This window comes from Gadus macrocephalus, chromosome 19 (assembly GCF_031168955.1).
Source record: "Gadus macrocephalus chromosome 19, ASM3116895v1".
Classification (NCBI taxonomy): domain Eukaryota; kingdom Metazoa; phylum Chordata; class Actinopteri; order Gadiformes; family Gadidae; genus Gadus; species Gadus macrocephalus.
In genome coordinates this window covers 14,269,449-14,293,178 of record NC_082400.1, presented here as the reverse complement: position 1 = coordinate 14,293,178, position 23,730 = coordinate 14,269,449, and the positions used below count along the sequence as shown (strand labels likewise).

Here is a 23,730-nt window from a genome sequence, read left to right as displayed (position 1 = left end):
TTCCCCTTGGTTTAATTTCTCCTTGTTTTACGTTTCAACCATATTTCCTTGTTCTTGTTTTTCTATTGTCTAGCTTTCAGAATTGAAACTTGCTCAGGGTGTCTTTTTTGTGTTATTTAAAAAAACAAACAGGAAAGGGTACTTTTGCATCCTTGCAGTATGCCAAAGTACCCCTTTGGCATACTGTCGTATAACATGTGTCCAGCAGTGATGGTGCTAAAGTACTATTCCTGGTTAGCCACTACACTAGCATAGGGATGCTCTACCAATGGCAGTGACAATTCCACCCTGTACCAGTTGAGCTAGGCAGGACCAGTTCATGGGTCAAAGAATAAAATCTCAGATGCCAATGTAATTCTTAAATTTCGCAATATAAATTCTTGTTCGACAACCATATGAACGTTCTAAATAAAACGTGAATGAACAAATTTTTGTTATTAGGGGAGAGCACGTTTTGTCGGTCGATTGGCCATTCATCGTGTCATTCTTCCGTCCACAGGAGGCCAAGATGACCTTCGAACAGGAGCTGTACAACAATTTCAACATCAACACATCTAAGTCCTACTTTATCACGTTTCCCGGGGACGTAAGTGGCGTGTTTCCTCGTTTGTCTCTAACTCTCCTACAGGCCATTCACACACAATCTCCGGATTAACTCGGATGATATGGGGTCGCCCTTTCACACATGACACACAGCAGGAGATAAGCCGCATCAGACATGTTCACACGTATCGGAGATACTCTGTGTACGTTCGGTGCGGGGTGGCGCCTGGGTAGAGCGTGTATGAAGCAGGACGTGACGCAAAAGGTATGCAGCTGTAGTAGCAGTGTTTTGGTCACAACTCATCAAAGATGGCAGCTGAGGATACCAACACCCTAAAGCTGACTCTTTTTGTGGTGATGTCAATATACTGCCTTTTATGTAGATGTATCCTCAATATCAACAAAAGAGTAGGAAGTAGAAAGAAGTTGGGGCGCAAAATACAGTGAAAAGAAAAATACGAAGCAGCTCAACTCCATGGTCCTGGTTTCTTACCAGTCACACGATGGGAACAACATGCCCACTCGCTCGTTGGGAAATTTCTCATGTTTAGTTCAGATTGACCTTCAGTAATGATTGTTTCACAGTAATGATGTAGTGTTTTTCATTAATGAGGTCATGCTTTACAGTATTGATTTAGTGTTTCACAGTATTGATGTCGTTTTTTATATTAATAAGGTCATGCTATATTAGGGCTGTCATGTTGTGGTCGATTGAAGGGTCGATATGCACTTGTTCGACCACGTTGTCATTGGTTATTGGTTTTCATGTCGTCTGCGATTCTCCGTCAACCTTCGTGTTTAACACTCAATAGGCTTTGAGGATGATCATACCAGAATTGCCACCTTGGCACAGATCGCAGCCCCATCGTATTAATTTGTCTTTCCGCTACGTGACGCTGTCCTAGGGTCTACATTTTTTTTGGTTTGGTTCCGGTTTCCGACCGACCCTGTCGATTTATGTGCGACCCAAATTATTTTATGAGCTTTATAAAAAAAAAAATGAAAACTTTTTATGCAAACTATAATTACGTTTTGGTACAGCACCTCTTCATTCTGTACAAGGATGAGCGAATTTTCTCGTTTTTAAATGAAAACAACCTACCTATCATTCGCTGCCGCTGAAAAAAAATAAAATAAAAAATTCCCTACCTACCCATGACCTCAACTGACAACCAACAGGAACCAAACTTTTTTTTTTTTTAGGACTAGGCAGCGCGACATGGCTGGTCTGGGATGCGACCTGCTTTACATTGAAGCTTTAAAGTAACCAGACTCCGAGTCAGACCGGGACTAAGAGTGGATCTGAAACCCACTGACTTCCTCTAAACCGGCAGTTACGTGATCTTTGGGCTAGCAGGTGGAGCCGATTGCCCTGAGTCCGGTTAGGTTTATCTAGAGATGACTTGCGCCGATCAATCGACTGCTCGTCGTAGAGTTGGTTGAATTTGCATCGTCCAAGATTTATTTCAGTGACTCCAGCCCTGTACTTTACAGTTGTAATTTTGTGCTTCACATCAATGATGTGTTTAAGTGTAGTGAGGCCGTGGTGTACATTTCTTTTTTTAATTTTAAATCTTTTTTTGCTCCTGACTGTTCCAATGGCCTCTTGGTAAGGCTGCTTGTTTAGGAGAGAAAGGAGAACCAAGAAGACTTTATATTTGAAACGTGTGTGTGTGTGTGTGTGTGTGTGTGTGTGTGTGTGTGTGTGTGTGTGTGTGTGTACTGCAGTGCTCAGTCATTACAGTAGTGGTCATTCAGTACAGTCAAGTACATGATGTCCTCTCTACATTTAGACATTTATTTCATGAGGGCGGTTGATAACGCACTACTTACTGTCTGTAGGGGAAATAAAATATAATAATTACAAAAATAATAAAGTGTGTGTTTGTGGCAACTGCATTTAGATTTTTTTTTTCCAAAGAGACAGAAAAGTGTGTGACAAACAAATCAAAGCTATAACCTTGTTTGAATACCGTCGTGCAAAGCAGCCCTTGGAATCAGAGACCCAAGGTGATTCGTGTGTGTGTTTGTGTGTCTCCCTAGACCTGTCAGGTGGGCCTGAACTTTGCCAGCGAAGAGGAGGCCAAGCGGTTCCGGGCCGGGGTGACCGACCTGGTGGGGAGGAGACAGAGGAAGTCTGGTGAGTGCTGAGAACATTTTATCCTTCACGTCCGCTAGCCAACGCTTGCCCTTCGCCTGATCACGAGTCTAAACCTCACACTGTACTCAGACACACATCAAATAACGTCTTAACCTTAGACTATGCTCAGACACACATCAAATAACGCCCAAAACTCACACTTTATGTTTTAGTTTATATTATGAGATTAAGAAATATGTCATTGGTTTTAACCTGACTCATTCAATGTAAATGAGGCACTACACTCATTTACAATAATTACTGATAATTAGTAGCTGTGATATGAGTCTTTTTTTTTTATTTTTTACTTGATCAAACTATTAAATTGTAAGTGACAGCGTTACACACAAGCTATGTCCCTGTATATCAGTGATAATCATTTTGAATCCACAGTTGTTATTAATAACATTATTTATTGCCCGGCTCCATTGCTTATGCCAACAACAACAACCTTTTCCAGCCAACCTTAAACCTTCCACAATCTGCCTCGGTTTACTAATCTAACGTCTCCAAAAACATTCCTGCCTAATCACATTTCTGAATCTAATCTTTCTTATTTGCGGTTCATACTTGTCATTACGCCAAACCCTGAAGTTGAAAACGGGAAGCCCTCTATTGGTTCTAGTTTAATATCTCTGAATAATCTTGGACCATTTAATATTTTGATTAAGTTAAAGTTGAATTGTGTAGCATTTTTCTAAGGCCAAACAGCTTAATACTGCCTGGATACATCTGTAGTCGATTCTGATCGATAGATCTTTATTTTAATATAGTACTGTGTGTGTGTGCGGTCAGCTCTCTAGGCTCCATGTGATATCAAAGTGCACGTTGTGCAAAAAAAGGTGTCTCCACAAATCTCAGTTCTTCGTGCCTGATTCAAAACGTTGCTGCCTACTCTTCCACTTCTGTTACTCACTTCCTCAACGGCTGATCGCATCGTTGTCCCTCCTCCTACACATCTGCTCGGCCACCGGGGGTACGGCGCACAGCTACACTAAAACGATGTGTGTGCTTGTGTCGCCCCCCCCCCCGTCTGCCGTAGAGGACAAACCCCGGTTATTTACTCTGTCTGACTGTCTGCCCTCTCAGATCGACCAACCTTTTTGCTTACTATGTGCCCTGCATCGTCGACATGAATTGTTACTTACTGGGTTAGAAATTAGTCGGCGGCCGGACCTCTCGTCTGACTGTGGGTAGAAACCTTTTACCGACGCTCGTCAGTTTCCGTGTACTCTCATTAATCCTCCCTCTGCTTGCTCGCCTCTTCACGCAAACCGTCTCGATGCGTGTCTTTTCACGAACCGACAACGCATCAATGATGAACCAATCTACTTCCTCCTTCAGCATAACCAAATGTCCTCCTGTGATGCTCATGTAATACTAAAGCTTCAAGCTAATACCCCCCCCCCCCGCTCACCTCCTCTCCATTAACACCGCCACTCCTCTCCTGTAACCACGCCGGTGATGCAATAAAACTATTTTGTCCTGTGTTCACAGAGAAAAGACGCGACCCTCCAAATGGTACGTTGTTCAAAATCTATCACCTTCACTCCCTGGGGTTCCTTCACTGGCTCACTGCAAAGTTCTCGTACTCAGAGTCTACGGTGGTTTTTCTGGGGCCGCAGGGCGTTCGTATGCATTTAATGGTACAAGATTGGGGGATAAGTGAAATAAGCAGTTTCTTTCACGAAATGTTTATTCTACGCCTTATCTTTACATATATTTTTATCTTGGGTTAATGATTTGAATGATTGATGATTAAATAGATTCAATACTATGCATAGTTAGATTTGAATTCGGGCCAATGATTGGAATGAATCATTATTATTACAATTTCTGCTCACCGATATGAGAAGTGTTAAAGGAAAGTTAAGCTTCTCAATCGCACAAGTTTCTTTTCAGGCAACGCAATCAGCAATGTGACATGTTGGACCAGCGTGAATCTCCTTTTGTGTTACTTTTTTTTTAATCACCTGTTAAACTTAATTTAAATTAATGGCAGTGTTGATGGAGTAGATTGAACATCGATTCAATATTTCAATAGGCTGTTCAAGGTCAAAGTCAGTCATTTTTTCAATTAGGCAATCCTTGTTTAACAGTCATCAGGCATCCACCTATAATCTCAACATCGTACCTTTTCAAAATCCGTAGAATGTTGCGATTTCAGACAGTGTCACATGATCGCATCAGGTAGCATGTCCCTGGTGTCAACTGCCTGTATGTCTGCCAAATGCTCATAATCCTGTTTGCTGGCTTGTGTGGATTAAGCATTTAAGTGTGGTATAGTGAGTTTAACGGTAACCGGTTTTACTTAACCTACCCCAAGCTTTCAGTGTCTTCCTGAACCTCTCTCTCTGTCTATGTCTCTGTCTCAGTCTCTGTCTCTCTCTCTGTCTCTCTCCCATATATGGGTGGCTATAATTGGGGATTATTGGAGTTGATGATATAATTGTCACACATGGTGGTTTTAATAAGCTCATACTTTTCTCTGCATGAAAGAGGTGTTATGTAAAGTAGCCTTATTAAAGATGGTCGGGAATTAAGAAAAGCAGAGCTAAAGAGGTGTGAAGGCGAAATGGTAAGTATAGAGAATGATAAAAATACTTAACCGACTATGAATAGTAATGCCATTACTATATAGATAGATATATATATCTCTCAGCACTCATTAAACAACATCTACCTACTGCTAGACTGCATTCAAATAGTCTCTTGGCGTGTTTTCAAATGGCGCCAAACAACTCTGTCGTTACAATGCGTCAGTGTATTTGGTATCTTGCTGGTTGGTCGCAGAGGGTAATTCATTGTTGAGTTATATCACCGTGGCCCGACTATTTTTTTTTTATCATGGCATGAAACTTTGTTTGGGTTGAATAAGGGTTGGCATTTGCATTCCGGTATTCCCCTTACCACACACTGTGGTTCTGCCTTCAGCAAACTTGCTTTCCCACCTCCGATTTCTCTGTGCACAAATCCTCTCATGCAGGATCCTCGGCTTCTCTTAAAGGGGCAGTCGACCCAAACTCGTGTTTTTTGGTCTTTTTCTTTTTAACTGTTTATATCTCTTGTATGAACATCGACATGGGGAAACCCTTACTAAAATATGTCATTATTATAAGTCAAAAACTGCAGCAAGTCCTATCTGTTTGCCAGTCTCTGCCCTCTAGTTATAAACCTTCCTCTCGGCGTTCGTTTTGTGACTTACTTAAGTACATACTCCTACGTCACGACGATGGGACACCGGCGGTGAGCTTTACGCGCATCTCCGTCTGGGAAAGGCTTCGTTCGATATCCGTGTTCAAAGAGGGTTAAACCTCTTGGATACGGTGTGTGTGACTCGGTTCATATGCATCATCGCTCACAATATCAATACTCAACGACAGCGTTGAGTATCTCACAGTAGTCGTAACCGTGGTATTAACGCGCGCCCCCCCACCCTCCTTTTGTATTTGTTCGAATTTGTGCTGAAAAGGGGAGTTTACCCTTTCCTGTTAGCCCGAACTATGATTGTGTTGTCAGTGTTCTCTTTTGTCCCTTTCGTATTCTCTTCCCCTAATCTCATCTATTCTCGATCTCGCTCTCCCATATCCATATAAAGGAGAGATAGATACTTGATGATGTAGAAACCTCACAGATTAACATGGGATTACACGCGGACCGGTTTAAATGGTTACGTAAACTCCAGCCACAGAATAATTTGCTTGGATTAGATTTATTTTCTGTATGTGTGTATGTGTGTGAAGAGAGGGAGAAAAGGGGGAGTGACATATTGTGGGCGGGGAATCGAAGGGCTGGGACCCAATCACATTAATCTGGACAAGCTCTCCGCTGAAATACACCCAACCAAACGGAGATACCCGAACAGAGTAGGAGATCGAGGGGAGAAGATTCAGCTCATCAATCAGAAGTAAGAAGATTAAGTCACCTGGAGAACCACACGCCAACGGAAGGAACCAACGGAGGTCAGGAGACCTAGTCGGTACCGAGATGGCCGAGACATCTCCCAGCAACGCTTTCTTGTTTTAGATGGGGTCAGGATCGTCACACTTCCCGCGAGGTCAGGGATAACCGAGACACCTCACCGAGTCACCATGTGAGAAGATGCCTTTGGGTGTGTTGCCCCATCAGAGATCGGTCTCCTGACTTGTGTCTCGCACACCCTGGCCCAATCACTCCTGGATCTCGTATCTCTGAAGCAACGAGAGCTGACGGTGTTTGCATAACAAGTTTGGAGTCGTACCATAGGGCTTTTTTTTTTTTTTTTATCTGCTTCTGCAGGCCAGCTGTCTACAACATCAAACTGGACACAACCTCAACCAAATCTAAAGGATATCTTGCATGTGGACTCCTGTTCTTACTCCTACATTAGAACCAGCAGCCAACATCCTCACCCTGCATTCAAATCAGGAGAACAGGAGCCAGAATCGACGCCTTCTCTCGTTCTCACTCCGGACGGATTAGAGTATTTATCCCTTTTGGCTGATGCCCGATCTCCATCAGCGACCATGATGTTCTGCACCACCTTCCTCTCCACGCCGGCGGACGAGCTGGTGTGCGAGGGTGGAGTCGAGAGGGCTAAGGGTGGGGGGAGGTCGTCCCCGACGGGGATGGTACCCGGGCAGGCCCTGGGGCCGGGGGGCTGCCTGTCCACCTTGCGTTGCCTGGTCCTCCCCCAAGAGGAGCTCTGCCAGTCTCTCGCCTATTGCCACGGCGACGGTCCCCGTGGCAGCAGCGCGTTGGGGAAGAGGATGCTGCTGGAGGTCAACAGGGCCACTTCCTTCGGCGGGGGGGGGACAACAGAGGGGGGGGGGGCGGGATGTGGCGCCAGGAAACACCGGAGTCGCTCGGTCTCGCCGGCGATGGGTCGACGGCCGGCGAGCCCCGCGAGAGATTGGTTTAAAGGGATGGTGGCCAGAGGTACGTGGACGCTACACCCTACCTTCTGCATGGCCACCCCTGGGGTCGTAGAGGCGGACCTGTAGGACTGTCGGCACTGTGCGATGGCTCTGTGAGTGAGAGAGTCCAACACCCGGCTCTTGCACCGTGGCCAGTAAAGAGAAAGGGGAGTCTGGAGGAATTATTGAACTGGATTTTACGATGAGACATTTATTGAGTGGGTTGCGACGATCAGTGGCATGCGCGGGGTAGAGAGTGGAGGTGGGGAGGTTCTTTGTGTGGTGAGGTTGTTGGTAGATCCAGAAAAGGGGAGAGTGCCAGGCTAGCTTGAAACCATCAGCGGGTACTGTTGTCTGATTCATTAATTGAAGTTCCGTTTATGTTGTAGAAATTGTGTTGGTGCACCTTGGTTTACGACTTGTGTGTTTTGTATGGCTCCGTTTAGTAGTTTGACCAAACCTCAAAGGTAGAAAAATCTTGAATATTTCCTTTATTGACGTTCTTTGTTTGTGATGGGATTCACCCTTTTTGGGTTCCTTGTTTCAATTGACAGTTTTGGGTGTTGACCATTTTTAAATATTCAATTGGTCTTAACATCGTCTATTTGAGGGCAAGATTCTTTGTCTTTTTCTTTCAGGTGGACAACATTGAAATAACACATTATATAGTATACACACAGGGTCTTCATAATAGAATAATCCAATTCTATCTTGACGTTTTTTCATCGTCTTTGTTAAGCTTTGTGGTAAACATAAATGGGTCAATTTGTTAACAAATACTAAGCAGAAAAATTGGAAGATTTCACATTAATGGCACCTACATTTTGCTGAAATATAAATATCGATGGGAGTTGATTGTTTTGTGATTTATCAATTAGTTCACGGGTTAAATCTTGGACAGATCTTCTGGTAAATTCTCCATTAAAACCGGCTCAAAATCTCTTATCTTCTAATAATCTTAAACGTATCATCACATTTTCTGTGACATAATTTAAGTCGCTATGACTATGACCTAATGCTAACGTAACGCTATTCATCCTCTTAAAAAGTAATATAGGTCAGCGGCCTGTTCTTCAAACAACAACATTTGTATAAAACCATTATGCAAAGGTTTACATAACAGAATATCCGTTGACCTGAAGTTCCTGCAATCTCTTTGTTCCTCGGCTATTGATTAATCAGTCTAGCTCCTACTGGATTTGAGATGATTAATCAGACCCGTCTGTTTTTGAATCCGTTTCCTGTACAACAAACTTAAGTCAGGTTCAAGACTCGTTGATCATTTATTCCTTTCCGCAGAGGTGACACTTTAGGACCAACACAGGTGTCGCTTACACTAATTAAGGGTCCGCTAATTGTAATGCAGCCGGGCTACGTCGTTAGACAAACCAACGACCATTCCTACCAAAGGGTTGTATTTGGGTAGATGACAAATCAATAAAATTAAAATTAAAGGTGACATATTATACCACCATTTGGAAAATCGGCCTCTTCTGACATCACACGTAGGCGTGTCCACCTAGATGTGCGCTGGATGGATCGGTCTACCAGCCTACCCAGTGGACTGAAGCAAACGTCGCTCATCTATCCATCATACATATAGGTGGACCCGCCCGCTTGTGATGTCAGAAGTGGCAGATTTTCAAAACGGCCTGTCACGGCTGATCACTCGAACACCTGGTGGTATAATATGTCACCTTTTTAAAGCTGTACTTCTACTCTCCCCCACCTCATCCTAACAACCACATCCTCCTTACCCTCCGTCTGTCCGTCTTGTCTGAATACTAAAGGTCCGGCATTGCCGATGGCGACCGTGGACATAAAGAACCCCGAGATCCACAACGCCCCAGGGGGCGGGCACCGTTACCATAACAACTCCCAGGTGAACAACATCGTGCTCTCCTCCTTCCCCAAGAAGGAGAAGAAGGTGAAGGGCGGGAAGAAGAAGAGGCTGACCAAGGCGGACATCGGCACGCCCAGCAACTTCCAGTGAGCATCCATACTTACTCCGTACAATCGTGATATGTAGGCTAGATCAAAATAAATAGGATAAAATTGACCGGCTTCCGATCTAGCCTACATATCGTTAGCGAGTAGTCACCAAAGCCATGTTCTGTTTGGATGCCGGTCGATTTTATCGGAATCTTTGATTTTATCTACTGCTGCTGCTATGGGGGGGGATTTTTCAGTCACTACACAGAATTGTATCTGAATCGTAGGGTTATTGTTTGTCAGCGCATACTTTCTAATATAGTTTTAAACTTCCAATAAATGACGCTAATGTATTACATGTACAAGAAGGTTTTAGATGTGTGCATGCAAACATGACATCCAGCAATACATAAATGCCTGTGTACGTCGTCTATGGGCTTCAATACGTCAGTGCACAACAGGGTCGTTTATAGTTATAGAAATGGACATTAGAGGCGAGTAGGGTGGGGGAGTACACTGTGCAAATAACTATAGAGTAGGGGATCAGACTTCCACATAATTGTATTTCTAAGCCCGACTCGATGGTCTGATTTGTGTCTGCATGTCGGTGCCTGGCGGGTCCACCATAGACGTTCATACAGCATTTGACTGGTCCACTAGTCTGAGGCCTATCCCCGTCCCATCATTCCGTCACGCACGCTAATGCGCACTGGTTTTGATTAAGCATTATTAATCCACATTATCTAAGATGATGCACAGCCTAGCATAGCATGGTCGGTATGATATGTGGATGGTGGAACGGGGTCAATGGCGTTAATATCGACTGGATTTAGATGAACACAGTCCAAGATGTCGGTGTAGGCTCCTATGAAGACAGCTGTCCATCACCGTTTTGTCAGTGTAGACTGGAGTCGAGATTTTTCTTTGCAAAGAAGCGGCTCAATTAACCATGTTTCCCTGGATCGAACACCATCACACTGTTTGTTGCTCAGCACATATTTCACTTCTATGGACCCGAAGGTCTGTTTTTCTAACTCGTTCAATATTAATGTGGCATTTGATCAAAGTGTCTCCCTTTGATGCCCTCCCTCCCTCTGTATGTATTGTCTTACAAACTTGCTCATGCTCTCTCTCCCCTCTCTCTCTCCCCCTCCCTCACTCTCTCGCTCTCTCTTCCCCTCCCTCCCTCTCCTCTCTGTCTCTTCTCTCTCTGTATTGTCTTACACCCTCTCTCTCTCTCCCTCACTTGCTCTCATTCTTGCTCTCTCTCGCTCTTGCTCTTCCTCTCTCCCTCTCCTCTCTCTCTCTCTCTCTGTATTGTCTTACAACTTCTCTCTACCTGTATTGACTTACACTCTCCCTCTCCCTCCCTTTTAGGCACATTGGACACGTGGGCTGGGATCCCAACACAGGCTTTGATGTAAGTCAACTCTTGCACATTTGCATACAAATCGACTCACAAAACGGGCAGCGACGCGACACTGTGAAGCTAAACTCACAGCCGTGTTTAAGCAAGAACATATTCTGGGGTGAAACTGTGAATCTGAATAATCCAGACTCTACGCCCCGTAAAAAAGGGCGAAAGTAATTACGACGGATTAGAGAAATGTGGCGTCAGGTTGGCAGATTGAGGATTAATATTATTTTTTTTAATAAAGTCATGGTTTTAAATACTGGTCTGAAATCCCCTAAGGGATATTTTTGTCACGGCTCTTGGTCACCTTTTTGAGATGAGGCTGAAGGGTGGATGGATGGATGAAATGGCAAATAATAGGACGAAAGAATGGGTGGTTTTATGCATGAATTGGGGGTCCGTTGACTCAATCGCTGGCTGTATGGATGGATGAATGGGTAGATGGATGAACAAATAAATGAATGGATGGATGAATTATCAAATGGGTAGATGGATGCTACGGAAAGATTCGAGAATTAAATATCATATGAAAGCATAAATGGCTGAACGGCTGAGCCGGTGGGTCTCTTAATGCACGGGGGAACAAATTAAATCAAATGGATATAAAAACGCAAACAAACTCATTGTCGAACACATGAATGACTGAGCCCGATCCCTGTGTAAGTCGTGCCTCGCCCTGTGTCACGGCCTTGAGAGGAGTCGCACACACGGAGGCCTGTGAAAGCCGCCATGCTGCGCTCCACAGAGGGACGGGTGACGGTGGAAGCATGCACACACTGTATTGTGCTGTATGAAGTCAGGCTAGTGTTATCAGAGGGAGGATTATCAACACGGCCTGGGTGGGTGGATATGTGTGAACGCATGTTCTGGGGTGTGGGTGGCTGGGGGGATGTGAATGCATTCTATCCAGGCATCTGGGTTATTCATTCTAGTTGTATTAATGGGAATTGTAGTGTAAATACGTGTTTGTTTGGGTGCCGTTTAGATGAGTGCATATGCTGAATTTTGCTTATTAATCGTTAGGAATCCCAAAAAAATATTTAACCTTTTTTCAAATTTATTTGGAGGTATTAGAACTGCACGTTTAATAACTTCAGGTCAAAAAATATTGGTTTGCTTAGCTTTTTTTGCTAGCCCTTCTTGATATCTGTAGTTAGAGTGCAATTGTTTAGGTGTTCATGTAGTCCTAAGTAGTAAACTTATGAACCTATAGCAACTGCGACATAATGCAGGGCAGTTCTGCTTAAGTACCGCTAGGGGGCAGTACACTGTTGTTTACCTCCCCGTGCAGATGGGTGTAGGCCATGGACCTATTAAAGAAGGTGTAGGCAGGGGCTACAGCCACCTGAGCAGTGGGCCATTTTGCCTGTCGTGGCCCTTCTACACCACATGAAAAAGCTATAAGAAGATTATTTAGTGACATATTATTTCAAACCTTAGGAAGTGTATATTAAAGGAAATCCAACTACTAGCTTTAGATGAAAATTGATGTCAGCAGTCAGCTACATAGTAGTTCTGGTAGGGATCCAAGTTTATATTCTAGACCTAAACGCACACATTTATAAAAGTGTGCAATATAATGTACATATCATTGGCCTCATGGCAAAATAGTCATATTCTAAGGTTCAACTTCTATTTAGCATCAGAAAAGTAAAATAGTTGACTTGGGAAGATGGTTATTATGGAATGTAAAAAGCGCTCTGTTTGGCTTAGGATATAGCCAATGAAACACACTGAATCAGCAGAGAGTAGAGTTGTGTTAGCTATCACAATTTGGCAAAATACGACATGGGCAATTATGCCACGAGGCCAGCGCGGTATGGACTTACACTGCCCCCTTTAGGTCAAACGCTAGTATTGCATGCAAGGTCTGTTGCTGGCTGTTTTTGGGTCACTGGGTAACTTCAACCAAACTTTCTTAACTGACAAACACCCAGAACCTCATGAAACGCATGATTCCCCTCCCCAGCTGAACAATCTGGACCCCGAGCTCAAGCACCTGTTTGACATGTGCGGTATCTCGGAGGCCCAGCTGAAGGACAAAGAGACGTCCAAGGTCATCTACGAGTTCATCGAGAAGAAGGGCGGCGTGGAGGCGGTGAAGAACGAGCTCAGGAGACAAGGTGAGCGGGCCGCTTGTTGAGGAAGGATCTACCGAAAGAGTCTCCCCTCTGGTCCATGTGAGGCTGGAAGACTTCGCTTTGTGTAACAGCATTGAATCTTGACCAGATTGTGTTGGCTATTTTATAACAAATGTTTTTTATGTTAACGTTATGTTATGTAATTTAAAGGGATCTATTATTCGACCAGGTGCGATTGCGGTTAGACATTTTTGCCTTTCCCTGTGTTTTTGTGACATCACAAGTAGGCGTGTCCACCTAGATGTGTGCTGGATAGATCGGTCCAACAGCCTACCCCGTGGACTGCAGCAAACGTTGGTCATCTATCCATCGTGCATCTAGGTGGACACGCCTCCTTGTGATGTCACTAAAACACAGGGAAAGGCAGATTTTCAAGCGTCTTTTGAGGGCTGATCACACCCACCCCTGGTGGCATAATATCACCCATTTTTAGGTTCAAATGTTGAAACTGGCGGTTGTTGGGTAGAGTGGCCTTTCCTTAGTGTTTTTCTGTTTAGATCATGCAGGTACCTTCCATGGGTTTGGATCAATTCGATGTAATGTTCCTTATGACCCTACTGCACTCATAGGCCCAATCCCATTTATACCCCTTACCCCTTCCCCTTACCCCTTCAAAACAAGGGGGAGGAGTAAGGGGAAGGGGTAAGGGGTAGAAATGGGAGTGGGCGTTAGTGTGTATTGATCAGGCTGTAATCATTCATAATGTAGGGATGTAAGGGGTTTTGTATGGCCGGTCTATCAGACGTGGTTTGACCGGTGTGGTTGTGCCCGCAGGTCCTCCACGCTGGAACGGTAGGTGTCAATGCATGGGACTCTTTGTGTCCTTTAGTCTCTTGCTGTCATTTCACAGGCCGCCCTGACCTTGAACATGACCTCACAACTTACGTAGTCGTATCTTGTGGGTGTGTGGTTATTTTTTGCCCTCCCGATTTATTTTTCAAGGAACGTGTGAAGCTCGTTTTTGTCCGCTTCATTTCTCCTAACTTTTCGAATACAGATCTGCTCCCCCTTTGCCCAGCTGTGTTTGGCTGTTTTTTAAAGTTCTGTTAGATTCTGTTCTGGTTGAAGACTTGGAAGTGGTGACTTGCATGGCGTGGAACCAGCAACCCGACTAAACGCAGAGGCTTGAGCGTGTTCGCATCTCCTCCGACCCCCCAGATCTCACAAGCCACCGTCTAACTCTTGTCATTTCAGACGAGAGCCTCCTGACTTCTGAATGGTCTTCCGCAAGCGCAAAACTAGCTTCCGACATTATCACGCTTTTATCATTTTTTTTCCGAATGACTTATCGTTTTGTGTTTTGTGTTTATTCTCCAGCCCCCCCTCCCCCTCCCTCGAGAGGCGGCCCCCCTCCACCCCCGCCCCCCCCCCACCACGGCTCGGCCCCTCCCCCTCCCCCCCCGGCCCGCGGACGCGGCGCCCCCCCACCCCCTCCCCCGTCCCGGGCGCCCACCTCGGCTCCGCCTCCCCCGCCCCCCTCCCGCGGCACGGGCGGGCCCCCCCCTCCCCCACCTCCCCCCCCCAGCCGCGTGTCCCTCCCGCCTCCCCCGCCGCCCTCCCACGCCTGCATGCCGCCGGCTCCCCCCCCTCCCCCTCCCATCTCCTCCGCCGCCGGCGGTGGGGGCGGAGCCCCGGCCCCTCCTCCCCCGCCGCCGCCTCCGCCCGGCCCCCCTCCCCCGGCTCCTCCCCCCATGTCGGAGAGCGTGGACAGCGGGGACGGCGAGGGCGGGGGTAAGTCGGCCCTGCTCAACCAGATCCGAGAGGGCCGGCAGCTCAAGAAGGTGGACAGCCAGAAGGAGCGGCCGGTGTCGTCCAACACGGGGCGCGACTCGCTGCTGGAACAGATCCGCCAGGGCATCCAGCTCAAGGCCGTAAGCGTTTACACTCAGCGTTTACACTCAGCGTTTACACTCTGCGTCTACACTCTGCGTCTACACTCTGCGTCTACACTCTGCGTCTACACTCTGCGTCTACACTCTGCGTCTACACTCTGCGTGGTTACACTCTGCGTGGTTACACTCTGCGTGGTTACACTCTGCGTGGTTACACTCTGCGTGGTTACACTCTGCGTGGTTACACTCTGCGTGGTTACACTCTGCGTGTTTACGCTTAGCATCTTCACTCAGAATTTACACTCAGCATTAACCCTCGCGTTTACATTTAGGGCACTTAGCAGACGCTTTTATCCACTTTAAAGCGACTAGCAATAAGTACATTTCTCAGAGGCATGGTGTTTATGTGTTAAGGTGTTTCTAGGGTCAGCTGTAGTATAGCTGCAACCCCTACTATTTTTTTTTTCTAGTTCTTATTTTACGTAATTGGCACATGTCTTGGCCTTTTCAAGAACTTCACTGTCCTGTACTGTGCATTCGGTAAATACGACATTTGATTCCCCCTCATGTGAGACTCTAACTAAAGGCTGACTTCTGCCTCCGTGTGAATAGCCGTCCTGGATATTCAGTACGGTGAATCTATAAGTCACTGGCGTCACTCGACGGCACCACTTCAAAACCGTTGCGACCCGTTGGTCCGGTGTTCCGGCTCATCTTTCTAGTTATTTGATTTAGCGTTCTCTTTATTTTAACCCTAATTTCGGTATCGAGATGTTAACTGTTCGATATCAAAGCAACAACTTCCTGTCCCGTGTCTGTCGCTTCCTGTTACTCCCAAGCCACGTGACATGGTTCCCTCGCTCACCTCCGTGGTTCACTCGTTCAGCGCTCTGGTTCACTCGTTCAGCGCTCTGGTTCACTCGTTCAGCGCTCTGGTTCACTCGTTCACCTCTGTGCTTGTGTTGTGTCGGTGCAGAAGGTGGAGGGCGAAGGGCCAGCCCCCAACGCCGCCACCCCCTCTGCGGGCATCGTAGGGGCCCTGATGGAGGTGATGCAGAAGAGGAGCAAGGCCATCCACTCCTCAGGTACGCTCACTCACTCACTCTCTCTCTCTGTCTTACTCACTCACTCACCCACCCTCTCTCTCACCCTCTCACTCACTCACTCACTCACTCACTCACTCACTCACTCACTCACTCACTCACTCACTCACTCACTCACTCACTCACTCACTCACTCACTCACTCACTCACTCACTCAGCCTCTCACCCTCTCACTCACCCTCTCTCACTTACTCACTCACTCCCACTCAAGCCAAGAGCTTCATATATGTATGTATGTATATGTAAACAAGAAACAAGACAACGACACAAGACGAATAGATGTATATTTACCCTCCATTTTAATATTATTAAAAATATATATATATTTCTTTTCAGTTAACAGATTGCCCTTTCTAACACTTTTTCTTACATACACAATATATAATTCCTTGCACTAAGTCCTAATGCCTTTCACGTTGAGTCTCGATAAAATACAGTACATGCTGCGACGGTAACCAGCATGTGAAGAAGGTTTCACCATCTTGCTGTTTTGATCCGTGTGATCTAGATGAGGACGATGATGATGACGAAGATGAGGACTTTGAGGACGATGACGAATGGGAAGATTAGTGCTCCTTATCCCCCCCCACCCCTTCCCAGATGATTATTACAACACTAATAACAGGAAAAGAAAAATCTTTCACATTCGGATTATAAATGTAAATGTTCCAATGATTTGCTGTATATTTTTGTTGCCTTTAAGCTTTTTTTTTTTTTATTATTAATCCGTGCAATATGCTGTTTAATCTGTAAATATGTCTATCTGGTATCCTAATGTAACAACCTTTTTTCTTCTTTTTCTATTCTCATCTTTTCTTACTCTCTTTCCTGATTTATTTTGTTGCCTTTCCTCTTCCTGGTGATGGATACTGACGGGTATTGTCCTCTGCCCCCACTCTTACTCTATCATGCTTTTGCAAAATCCTCCCTCCATTCCCCCGATTGACGCGTGCAATCATGACATCATAGGGTCTCTCGAGCTAGAGTTTATTTTTCTGGTTTAGATAAGCGATTTAATGGTGGGGTTAGTAAAGAATCAATTGTTGTTAATCAGGGGGGGGGGGGAAATGATATTCAACAAGACTATTTTCATATCCAATTGCTCTGTAGTTTATTTTTACTTATTCGAAAAATTATCCTAGTTTAGCGCTCTTATTTTCTTAAAACACAGGAAGAAGGAAAAAAAATGTCTCTTCTTCTCCTAAATATTTAGCTTTATCCGTTTATCAATTGTAAATTTTGCTCCAGAGTTCTGAGTCTTGTTATATTTTTGCACAAATGGAAAGAGGAAGACTCTGCATGACTATGGGATAGTTTCATGTCCATATCGCAGCGGATCGTACCTACACTTTACTATCAAGGTAAACCACACCTCATCAAGCATTTAACCAATACACATCCAACTATGCATTAACACGTATACACAAGGTGTGCCGCAACATAACCGGTGGCTGTCTGTGAATTTTATGGGATTGTACTTTTTCTTTTGTCACACACTACAGATACTTTTCTTTTCTAAACTTCCTTCAGTTTAAAGTATTTTTTGGTTTTAATCTAGAGGTTCAGTACATTGTGAAAAACTAAAAGAAATAAATACATTTTAATTTAAGAGATACAATATTTTTGACGGTTTATGACTAGAAACAAAAGTATCAGCGATCTTGTTGAACGCTTGTACTTAAACCATAGTAAGTATGCAAACATCATAAAGATACCTAGATTATATGCATACTTTCTGGGGTTTCAAGTGTATCATGAAAAGTGGACAGCATACGACAAAAAAAACGACTGCTTCAAATCCCTAAAACTTTTTTAAAGGAACTATTACAGCTCCTTTATTTTTCTATGATTCCGCTGTCGAGACTTTATCAGGGTTTGTTATGAACTGTCTTGATAAAACTTAATGTAACCATACTGTGTCATAATTCAACATTTTATATCATCATGGCTACGGTGTTCAGCGATGAACGCACAGTTTCTCACTGTCATTATTTTCTTCTTTTTTTTTTTTTGTTTCTTTGTTTTCGGCCCAATGACTAGCTCTGTAATGAGTCCCAAGTGATTGATTGATTTTCCATTCTTCCATTTTCTGCGCTGTTGGCACCAATATATTTTCAAAAAATTAAAAAATACAAAAAAATGAACTTGTAGTCATTCTGTTGTAGTCAACTTGTAGTTGCATTTTGTTTTAGCAACTGTACATTTGAAATGGTACACCTTTCATGGCGTTGTAACGAAACCGGTTTGAACCGCATTTGTGTTGGTTTAGATACGAACTTCAGGAACTATAGAAACAGTACTGAGCAGGTCTAGTACTGAGCAAACAAACCATCTCACGGCAGTCTAAACCCAGCTCACCTTTCATAATTGGCAATAATAATTGATCATTTGGAATCAGTTATTGGAGCTGTTAAGGCTCATTGTTTGAGTTAATGAGTTGTATTGTGGGAATTGTATGGATAACTGAGCAAGATGTCCAACCTGACTTGCCCCGAAAATATTATCAGAAAAGTATGTGCTTTATTTTTTAATTGTGACAAACTCCATGTATTGTAAGTATTTAACAGGTGTGACGGTAGTCTATCCAGATAAAAACGTTTATGCGATACTGAGCCTGGCACAAGCAGAGAAATTCAATTTCTTTCGTACAACCTTTCAGTGAGGCAATATAACACTGGTTAAGTAGTGGATCAAAGTTGCTTCTACTTCCAGGATAACTGCTATTGAAGTCTGACCAGGGCTTAATTCAAGTAGATTAAAACCACTTTAACTACCAGTTCACTTTTTTTCTTTATTTTTTTTCTAAAGGGATGTCGAAACTATCGTTGAAGATGAAGGGGTCAACGGAATTTCAAGAGGTGGATTGAGTGAGTTCAACACACAGTGGTCCTCCCGTCTAACTTGTTCGGTGGAGCACAGTGTTTGCATCGGCCCATGCTAAGGTCAGAGTTCAGGGTCTCAACGCTTTGGATAAAAGCATCTCCCAGATGGCATGCATTTATTTGCTGCTTTATTTAATGCAAGCATATAACCACAGTGAATTGTCGCAGACATGAAAGATGGACGTCAGATGACGTAAGTATATGTATATATATATATATATATATATATATACACACACACACAAGTCTGTGTTTGTATGCATGTACTACCCTTCTGTTGCCGAACCCTCCCCTGTCCAACTACCCTCCGGCCTTCAAGTCCCTCCTTTACCTATTTGTTGATCCTCAGTAAAGACCCTTCAATTTACTGTCTGGGTCGAGCATTTGGGTCCTGAGTTCACTCGCTCTACTACCCCATAACAAAAGATAAGAGGAAGAGGAGAAGAAGAGAGAGGAAGGAGAGAGGAGAGGAGGGCTGAAGAGACAAAGTCACGGTACTTGGTAAGAATCTTAACATGTAGTCACTTTGAGCTTTGTGTAAGTGTGTACATGAAAGGTTTTATGATGGGGATCGAGTTATTTACCGGTTCATCAAATACTAACTTTTTCTTCAGTGATCTAAAACGTTCCATCAATCTCGAAATGGTCAAAATAAGGGTTTTAGGAAACAAACAAATGGAAAAAACACTATTGGACTGCAATGTATCTATTCCACAGAAATTATCCATTACAATGACAATGTAGGCGCATACATTACATTTTTTGACTTTTCGTTTTTATTAAAATCACAAAGGTAAGAACAATGGATTGTTGTGTTATTCACTAGTCAGAAGTTAAAACCAATAGAAATTTAAAAAACTGAGGTTATTTATAAAAATGTATCCTCTAAACATGTTCTACATAACTGCAACAATCGTATAGCTTTAAACGTGAAAGCAAAAACAGACACATATCTACTTTAGTGTATTCTTATCCTTATAATGGGTGCTATTCTTCAAGATCTTCTAATGCAGATATGTCAGATCTTGCATAGATTCTAAATTCAGGAATTCTGGCGTTTTGATCGTTTTAATATTTTATTATCAAAAGACTGTTTTATTGACAGGTGAGATTATCAGGGGGGCAGAGTTTGTACCTCCATAACCTGAACAGGGACGGAGGTATGGATAGAGAGGCTCACTGAAGGTGCAACCAGTAGCAGAATATATAAGAACCCTGGCTTTCACATCATAGAAGGAGACCAGACCCTCATCATAATCAACAAACACCCCCACCTTCTGGAGCTCAGCTCTCAGAGGGAGACGGACATTAGGGTTGTCTCTAAATGCCAACCCATCCTTGTCGTAGAAGAGAGTCCAACAACCCGTCTCAGGGGTCAATATGATCCAACCACTTCTGCTGAGCGAAGCTCTGACCACTCCTAAACACCATGCAGTCTTGTCTTTAACCTGGACCTCAAAGTAAAATCTCCCTGAGGAGAAGCGCTGCCTTGTGACAACACATAAACAATTTACAAATCTCTTTAAGCTGTGTCGGAGTGTCTTCTTTAAACCTCCATCATGTACTCCTTTCCCATCCAGGATGAGCTCGGGATGAGCTGTATCAGGATCCAGAGTCAAATCTACTGCATACTGCTGGACCCTCTTCAGTTCAGCATCATGAGGCAGCTTCTTCATCTCCATGTTCAGTGTCTCCTCCAGCTGATCCAGGGAACTCCTTATGGTACGTATGTATGACTGAGAACGGACCTCCACCGTCGTCCAGTCCCTGGTGGGTGGAGGATCCTTCAGGGATCTGAAGGCCTGGAGGAAGTGAAGGTGGTCTTTGGTGTGTGAGAGCTGCTTCACTTCTGAGCTTCTATTAGTCAGATCTTCTATCTCCTGCTCCAGCTCTTTGACGAGGTCTTCAGTTTGTTTCTTTGTGGATTTCCGTCTCTCTTTAATCGTTTTGTTGAAATCATCCCGCCACTTTTCAACACGGCTTATCAGAGCATTGATCTGTCTGTCTGCCTCTTTGATCTCCTTAATCTTTAGTTTTCTCCCCTGGATCATCCGTGGAACTTCAGCCTCTATCTTCCCAAGCTGGGCCGTCTTCACTTCATATTCCTCCTTTAGAGGAACAACAGGATGGGACTTGTGGTCATCCTCTGTGCAGAACTGGCATACAGACACCTGTTCAGTCTGGCAGAAGAGCTCCAGTAGTTGATTGTGTTTCTTACACATCCTTTCTTCCAGACGGTCCATAGGCTCGACAAGCCGATGTTTCTTCAGGCCTGCGACTCTATGATGTGGCTCCAGGTGGGTTTGACAGTAAGAGATAAGACACATCAGGCAGGACTTCACGGCCTTCAGCTGGGTCCCAGTACAGAAGTCACAGGGAACTTCGCCTGGTTTAACACAATGCTGCTTGTTTACTCGTTCAGACGTTCTAAACTGAGTAGACAACTCTGATAAGAAGGTATTGATCCGTAAATCAGGTCTTGTGCGGAAAAGCTCATTGCAAAGAGGACATTTGAACTGGACTTGTTCATCCCAGACCTTAGTAATACAGGTTCTGCAGAAGTTGTGTCCACATGCAGTGGTAACTGGGCTGTCGAATACATCCAGACAGATGGAACATGAAAAGTTCTCTTCAGACCAGGAAGTAGCAGAGGCCATTCCTAGACACAGACGACAAAGTTTATGTCTTGAGCAATTATATATTTCTAATTTCACAACGGCAAGAAAGGTTTTAACTTCTCTCAAAGTTGTTCTGTTTTACTCGCCTTGTTGTGGTTTATGCCTGCAGACTATTCTTCCAAATATTGATAATTCTTTCTCCTGAAAAAGAGAACTGCTTCCACGTCGGGTGGCTTTAGTTTCTAATTATGAACCTTAAGTTTCGTTTTCTGAACAGGACGTTAACTCCTCTCCTACCCTAACTACTGTAACTACTGCCTCCTTCCACACCCTGAATTTTGGCGCCTTCATGTGTCGGCTGCATCATATTGGCTGTGTGTTCTCTTCATTGCGTCATTCAAATATGTCAACCTTTAAAAGACACAGAGAGCCCGGGAAAACGTCACATGCAACGAGTTCTCCATCGGTCAGAGACAACAAGGTTTACCTAGAATATTAACAATTTATAACATAAGACGGCAGTTTACTGAATTGTTCATAACTGTATGTGGGGATCGCCATTGCTTTTAGAACTCATGGAATGCTTCTTGTCCAGTCTGAACTTTGTCAGAATTCACTCCTGTATAATGTTGTTTAGAATATAGCACACAATAATGAAATGACTCGACTAGCAGTTCCATGTCCAAACTGAAGATGGCGCCCGAGCAACACCAGCGAGTGTCTCGTCTCCTCCAGCGGTCCGCGAGGATACTGAAGGTAATCTAACCAAATGATTCATCAACCAAACTTGTTATGTATTTTTGTTAATAAATACAATGTTTATCTGATAAAATTTCCAACGAAATCTATGCATGCACGTATCATGTATGTCTGCATGTCTGCATGACATGTGTGCATGTAATACATACATGCATGCATGCATGCATGCAATACATGCATGCATGCAATACATACATGCATACATGCATACAATGTATGTATGTAGCCATATGCATGTATCTATGTACAGGGCTCTCAAAGTTTTGAACAGAGTCCATATATTGTCGGGGGGTTGTATATTAACATGTGACTGCATAGAAATGTGTCCAGAGACATGGTGACTAATGTATGATAGTAAGCATCATTGGCCCTTAACACTTATATTCAGAAACAACACTGCCTCAAAAGTCTATCGGCCTAAGCAACACCAGTAGAGGCATATTTTTCCCTGAAATTTTTAACGTTGTAAACGTGCAAAGACCTACATTTATATTTATGTGGCGTTCAGTCCAATGCTTCGAATATATCTGTTGCATTCAGTAGGCCAATGCTGTGGTAAAGTGTGTAAAGTATGACCGAGTGTTTCTTTCTGTTCAATAGATAAAACTTCATCAATCCCCTGTAGGATACATTTTTTAATGTTTGTCCCTACAAAACAATAATGGTAAAAAAAATATATATCTATACAAAACATGACGGTAACTCTAAAGTCAAACCGTCCAATCTGAATGCTCTACTTAACCTCTCCCCTATAACTACCACCAATGGAAAGCGAACAGAGCTGAGTAGGGGAGGGTGTAGCCTAACTAGTTTGTGAACGACCCAGAGAAACGCAATGCAAATTCAATGTTAACATGTATGAGGCTTTGTAATAAAATCCCGGACGATTTTGAAATTCCACCCGGACACATTTTTTTGTGTCTCAAAAAGAGGGCATGTCCGGGCAATGTTAATTGCCCGGACATGTCAATTTACTGTTGTGTCGAGCATTTGGGTCCACTCGCTTTACTTCCCCATAACAAAAGGTAAGAGTGAGGAGGAGAAGAGACGGGAAGGAGAGAGGAGGGCTGAAAAGACAAAGTCATGGTAGGCCTACTTGGTAAGAATCTTACCATGTAGTCACTTTGAGCTTTGTGTCAGTTTGTAACACATAAAGGGTCTGATGGAGATCAAGTTATTTACCGGTTCATCAAGTACTAACTTTTGCAATTCTTCAGTGATATAAAACGTTCCATCAATCTCGAAATTATCAAAATAACGGTTTTAGGCAACAAATATTTTTTTTGTCTTCCACTGGGACAGTATGCCTACTGAATACTATTGGCCTGTAATGTACATATCTATTCCCCTGAAATTATCTATTGCAATGATAATGTAGGCCCACAGTTAAATTTTTTCCTTTTATTAAAATCACTAATTTAAGAACATTGGATTGTTTTGTAATTCACTAGTGAGAAGATAATAACTGATA

General features: G+C 43.8%; 2 protein-coding genes across 4 annotated transcripts in view; one reads left to right on the top strand and one right to left on the bottom strand.

Moving 5' to 3' along the window:
* Positions 1-18,144, top strand: part of LOC132447311 (actin nucleation-promoting factor WASL-like) — a 29,885-nt gene extending 11,741 nt beyond the window's left edge. Inside the window, exons 3-11 of one of the 3 annotated variants that reach the window (XM_060037915.1) lie at positions 500-586; positions 2,587-2,683; positions 4,181-4,204; positions 9,369-9,567; positions 10,888-10,930; positions 12,894-13,047; positions 14,383-14,936; positions 15,874-15,982; positions 16,509-18,144. In XM_060037915.1, coding sequence (XP_059893898.1) covers positions 500-586; positions 2,587-2,683; positions 4,181-4,204; positions 9,369-9,567; positions 10,888-10,930; positions 12,894-13,047; positions 14,383-14,936; positions 15,874-15,982; positions 16,509-16,570 — 1,329 coding nt within the window. In that variant the 3' untranslated portion in view covers positions 16,571-18,144. Of the gene's footprint in view, positions 1-499; positions 587-2,586; positions 2,684-4,180; positions 4,205-6,446; positions 6,832-6,886; positions 7,601-9,368; positions 9,568-10,887; positions 10,931-12,893; positions 13,048-14,382; positions 14,937-15,873; positions 15,983-16,508 lie in introns of those variants that run through there. The other 2 variants (XM_060037916.1, XM_060037917.1) reach the window with 2 other exon arrangements.
* A 1,517-nt stretch (positions 18,145-19,661) lies between these two features.
* LOC132447310 (E3 ubiquitin-protein ligase TRIM39-like) lies at positions 19,662-22,308 on the bottom strand. Its single transcript, XM_060037914.1, has 2 exons — positions 21,647-22,308; positions 19,662-21,541 (listed from the first exon to the last, which is right to left on the bottom strand). The coding sequence occupies exon 2, from the start codon at positions 21,537-21,539 to the stop codon at positions 19,965-19,967; it is 1,575 nt and encodes a 524-aa protein (XP_059893897.1). The 5' UTR covers positions 21,540-21,541; positions 21,647-22,308; the 3' UTR covers positions 19,662-19,964.
* Positions 22,309-23,730: the final 1,422 nt, after the last annotated feature.